The sequence below is a fragment of the Lutjanus erythropterus genome, chromosome 2 (genome assembly GCF_056507025.1).
Source record: "Lutjanus erythropterus isolate fLutEry1 chromosome 2, fLutEry1.hap2, whole genome shotgun sequence".
NCBI lineage: Eukaryota > Metazoa > Chordata > Actinopteri > Lutjaniformes > Lutjanidae > Lutjanus > Lutjanus erythropterus.
Window position 1 is genome coordinate 43071773 of NC_139318.1, and position 6000 is coordinate 43077772.

The 6000-nt window shown below is 40.7% G+C and overlaps 1 protein-coding gene across 1 annotated transcript in view; it reads left to right on the top strand.

The window, feature by feature from the left end:
• rims4 (regulating synaptic membrane exocytosis 4) overlaps window positions 1-4754 on the top strand; it is a 71667-nt gene extending 66913 nt beyond the window's left edge. The window contains exon 6 of the mRNA XM_084745908.1: window positions 3294-4754. Coding sequence (XP_084602034.1) covers window positions 3294-3512 — 219 coding nt within the window. The 3' untranslated portion in view covers window positions 3513-4754. The remainder of the gene's footprint in view (window positions 1-3293) is intronic.
• The last annotated feature ends 1246 nt before the right edge of the window (window positions 4755-6000 follow it).

The window sequence follows — 6000 nt, forward strand, 5'->3', positions numbered from 1 at the left end:
CTACCGTAGCGTATTTGACTCAGGACAGGTTCAGGAAGTCAGGTGACATAGTATAGTAACATTGCAGTTGGTGAATGAGTCAAACTCAGGGCTTGCACCCAGGTGACCGAGGTTCACGTCCTTTGTGAAACCAAATGACTTTTCATTATGCCTCCGGCCCGGCTACAGCTGTGGTAAGAGGTATTATGTTTCTGGGTTGTCCGTCCGTCCATCTGTCCCATTCTTGTAAACATGATATCTCAAGAATAACCTTGACGGACATTTTTTCAACTTCGATGTCACCTCAAAAAACATGAATAATTTCCATTTTAAATACACTTCATACCTTTTATTAAAGTCTTCACTACATATTTTACATGTGTCTGGATGGACGTGAACATAAACTGCAACTTGGCTGGCTCACGGAGGCATTTTTTCAGTTTTCAGTCCCAGTTTAGTTATGTTTAGGCGACAAAACTACTTTGTTATGTTTAGGGCTCCAACTAACAACTATTTTAATCATTGATTAATCTGCCACTTATTTGATTGATTGATTATTGTTTGATTGCTCAGTCTATAAAATGTAACAGAAATGAAAAATGGAAAAATTGCTTAAAATATTATCAAAATTTTGATAACTAATTTTTGGCAACTAATTTTCTTTTGACTGACTTATTAATCGACTAATAGTTGCAGCTGTGGTTATGTTTAAGAGAATATCATAGTTTGGGTTAAAATTAAAAGTCAGCAAATCTCTTGCAGAAAGGCTTTCTGGCTAAAAGCCACGAAGGCAAACTGAAACAACACATAAAAATCTCGCAAGACACGACCAAACCATTTCTTTATTGGTCTGTATGTAGAGGCATTGACATTGTGAAACTGGAACCTGTGAGAAGTACACACATTATCCAGAATTGCACACTGTAGCAATGATATCTACCTTTCAGTTGAACTTGTCCAAACCAAAAGTACATCAAAGTCCTTTTGACCATCATGTATTTTGCAAGAATATCCAAATAAATTTTGCTGTCCTACTTTCTGGTGTTTCCAAGCACTTACAGTTCTATTTCCTTCAACTCGAGTTCATCCATCCGTTGTCTGTACCCACTTATCCTCACTTCAATGCAACATGTTCCTCTTTCTTTCTTTCTTTCTTTTTTCACTAAATCCCTTTTTGTCTTTCCATCAGCACCTGTACTGTGTGTGTGTGGGTGTCTCTGTGTGTTAGTTCCACTTCCAAGGAAGTAGACCAAGAGAGGATCTAGGACACTGTATTTTTAAATCTACCACACTAAACACCCAGTTTCTCGACCATACATGTCTGCTTCGCCCCACGTGTCTCTCCCTCCTGAGTTGCGGTGTTTGAGGTCAGCACCTTGTTTGGAGAACTGATCGTGAGCAGACAGAAAGAGAGATAGATTCTTCTTCTTCAAAGATGGAGGGAATAGATTGAAGCAGATTTGGCCTCTGTGCCTCTGTGTAAATCACTTGTGCACACACACACCAAACAAATTGGTATGCTGGCATGCACGGACACACAAGAGCACCACACGGGCAGACGCGCAGACGGATATTGATTATTTTGTCCGCCGCTTGACAAGATGTGGGGCCGTCTGAGATGAGCCCTGATGTTATCAGGATGTCAGGAGACAGAGGACACCTAACACACAAACACACACAGGTCTCTAAACACATACCAACATCATCTCCCCCTCTATTCCCTCACACACAATCGCTCTTCATTTAATTTAATTGAAACCACATCTCGCTCTGTGCTGCTCTAACAGAGACAGAAACTGTCTGTATGCTTCAGAACAGATTCCCAAACAATCGGGATTAATGCTAATTAACCCCACCCTCTTAACCTTATCGCTTTCTCAATTAATCTGCCTGCTCCTCCGTTACCCCCACAATGTTTTATGTGCACCGTTCAAAGGCCTCTGAGGACATGTTTAGGCACTAAGTCCTTTGGAATAAATTAAATTCTCTTTAGTGGGCTGGAGGAGAACATTAAGTACATCCACCTGTAGACAGATGCTACTCAAGATTATGTGATATTAATGACAATAGAGTCTCAATATTAATATAGATTAGAAATACAATAGACTGTAAAGTACAACATTGGTTAGATAAGCTCAGGTAATATTGCTGGTCTCACAGACGTCATACATTATGCATCTGTTTGCAAAATTTAATTAAAAACACAAACTTCCAACAGTAATATTTCATCAGGAAGCTCATTATAGGACCTTTTGAATTAATTCTAGCGGCAGTAAACAGGCAGAAATGTAAACACACACAATAATCTATTCCCACAAAACTTTATGCACAACTCCAAAAAATATGCATGCATACAAATTTGCATTAGAAATGACATTTTATGTGAAAAGTGATGTTTTTTAGATTATACTTTTGCATCAGTATAAAGATTAAACATTTATGTGGAATATATTTGCAAACTGTTCACCGCCAGCACCAAATGTATTGAATGTACCTGCAAAATGTTCTGTCAGTGTTTTTTTTTTCTTATTATCATTTATTTTATATATTTTTTTTACCACACTAGCAGCACAGCTCTCTATGGCAATGTCGTTTTTGGTGGATTTACCAATTTAATCCACACACTAATGATTTGACAACTATGTGATAGATTGCTATAAAAGTCCCTAGAAGATGAATCCGACTAACTCTTAACTCATGATTTCCATTTACAAAAATAATCAGATAGTCTCTGGATGCATCCTAACAATCATCTGACTTGTCTTCTACCACACTCCTGACTTTTCCTCTTGCGTCATCATGAGGTTTACTTTTTGGTTCTTTATTAAAATATGTGAGCAGCTGTTGGATGGACTGTTATAAACTTTGGTTCAGACATTCCTGATCCCCAGTGGGTGAACTGTAAAAACCTTGATCTCCTAACTTGTCGTCTAGCGCCATCATCTGGTGAGAGTGTCATTTTGTGTAAAACTTTGGCGGCAAAATTCAAGACATTCCTTTGTGTTTAGCGCTACTTAGCTAACATGCTAAACAAACAGTGAAAATGGTGAACATTATACCAGCTAAGCAACAACAGAGCAAGTAGCATGGCTGTAGTCTTAGTCCCGTTCCTACAATATCAATTTGGGACAACTAAAGCTTGATTAGTATTTTCTTTGTTATTTTTAGAAAGATCCAAACATAATTGTAGAGATCAGTGTTTAAAAAAAACATGATCTTTCCTAATCTTGACTGAGTCTATTAGTAGCCTTGACCTAAGATAACTGTATGAATGCATAATTCTCTAATTTATATCTTGCCACCTTTCCCTGTAGGTGATTGTTTGGGGCAATTATGGACGGATGGACCGCAAATGCTTCATGGGCGTAGCTCGAATCCTGTTGGAGGAGTTGGACCTCAGCACGATGGTGATTGGCTGGTACAAGCTCTTCCCTACCTCCTCCATGGTGGACCCAACGATGGCGCCACTCATCCGCCACTCCTCCCAGATGTCCCTGGAGAGCACCATCGGGCCCTGTTGTGAGCGACCCTAAGACTCACGCAGAAATATAAAGTTTTGTTGTTGCGGCTAAGATTCCATTGCTGTCTCAACCAAACCCTCAGACACATTTTTATAAACCCGGGTCAGCCAGGTGGTACTGCCCCTGGAGCAGATAGGTCTCTTACTCAAGGGCGCTTTGACAGGTCCAACCACACTTGGGACCCAACCATTCCCCTGATTGGGAACGAGTAGGTCATTTTGACACTCATTGGAAATGTACTGTAATTCTTTTGATATTGTATCAGAATGTTTCCCGAGACTCATGGGAGGCACATTTCTTTTGTTGTTGCAACCAACCGCCCCTCAGACTCACAGGAAAATTTTGCTCTCTTCAGATCTCTTTGATGAAAAAACAAAAACCTGCTTAATGAGGATACTTCAAAGGAGGGCTCGGTTGCCGACATTGATCACATCCTATTGGGACCACGATACACGGCGGGCTCGGCTTTGCTTCAGCTACGCGCCTTCTTCACAGCCTACATTCGATTCTCATTCCCAGGACTGCTTGTTGTCTCGCTGTGTCCTCATTAAAGGGGCTGGACAGCTCCTGAGTGTTATCTGTCAATCCACGAGTCCGGAGAAAAAGTGAGACTGCCCTCAGACTGTTTGAGACACCAGCCTCCCATTTTGCAGGAGCACAGGGACAGCAGAGGACTTTTAGAGAAAAACCAAGCTTATTTGTTGTAAGCAACCGAGATATCTTTGTTTCAAACACTCTTACTTGAGCTGTTTTTGGTTTTTGTGTCACACATTTGGCCCTTCAGTGTTCAGTTCATTTGGTACTACGAGTTTGTGTGAATGAAAGCCCATTTCGTCTCCTGGAAGGATCTTGATCTCTACCTGATCTTAGGGATCCGGATCACTGCCGGTTTTCTGTCCGATCAGTTAGTTCAGACTGCAGTTAATTACATTCTTCCACAGTTTCAGGTATAAATCAGTTCCTGAGTGGGTTTATATGGTTTAAAGAAAGAACTAGCAGGTTCTGAGTCCCAAAGACCATGTGCCAGTTTGACCCAAGAGCCATTTTCATTACAATCAATAACGACATTGGCTGATTTTACTGATTGTTGTGTCATCTCTCTTGGAAGGGGCTTATCAGACAAATCAGTCACTGTTGTGTTTGATAGGGATGAAAACCTGCAGCATTTTGAAATTTTTAGAAAAAGTGATCTAAGACCTCATTTCACCTGGTTGTTTCTTGAATCTAGCAAAAAAATTGTGTCCAGACAGATTTTCAGCTCATGCTCATGCAGGAAATTCACCCAAGACGCACCAAAACAGTTTGAAGTCTGATTACCTTAGCCACCTAATTCCATTTTAGCCAGATAGGAACACATACACACATTCGGTACACATATTTCTTATGCGTCAACCAGAACCCTTCCTGGTGCGTAACATTATGTCACGTACCCACTGAAGATGCATCCTATAATGGAAAAACGTCAAATAGAATTATGTGGCAACATAGCCCAACTAAATTGGATTTTATGCATGAGATATATTGTTTCAGATCAGTGGTTCTCAACCTTTTGGAGTTGTGACCCCTCAGAATAATCAGGCTGGTGTTCACGGCCCCCACAAAAAATCCATGTTGCAGAAATTCAGGGTGATATTTCAGAAGCTTGGTGGGAGTTCGGGGCTGTTGGAAATGCTGGCAACTTACGCTTCTCATTTGATTAGGCTGCTGTAGGATTTTCAGGTTCTTGTGATAGCTAGGGAAACTCTCTATAGCTGCTTGGTTGAGCACGTTACGGTAGCACAAAACCATGTTTTTGTGTGTACAATAACTTATGTGCATACACAATTTAGGGCTTTTCACACTGCATATTCTTAGCCCAGAGCTAAGGCTATATCTTGGCTAAGAATATGCAGTGTGAAAAGCCCTAAAGGTATCCGAGGGTTAAGCTAAGTCCAGGTCTACATGATCCGCACTGCACTTCTACTAGCCCTGGGTTAGTAGAAAGTTCCATGACTATTCCTTTGATCTTTTAGACCTGTTTCATACTGGCACCTTTTAGCCCTGGGTTTAGTTGATTTCCAGGGGACAACCCCACAAACTCAGGGCTTTATCCCAGGGCCAGCAAGCCCTCGGCTAAAGTTTGGGTTAGCCCACTTTGGAATGTTTTGTTCCAGTGTGACAGCTTTCTTGGACCCCTTATGACTCTCAATACACTAAATAAAATATATTCTAGGCTAATGTGATGTAACAACCATTCCCCAGTCTAACACGTGTCCCTCATTTCCCATCATGCCTAGTGCTAGACTGAGTAGGCTCTTTAATTTTTTATTTTATGTCACAAAATGCAAATTGTACTTGTTGTTTGTGTCTGTGCCTCTTCAGAACCTGGTGGCTTATGTTGGAAATTGTCATTTTTGTGCTACTGAAAGTTTTAGCCATTAGTGAGGTGGCTGTTAAATTTCTGAAGGCCATATTTTTGTCCCTTTAAACTGAATCTCAATAAGGAAGCTGCCATCACTGA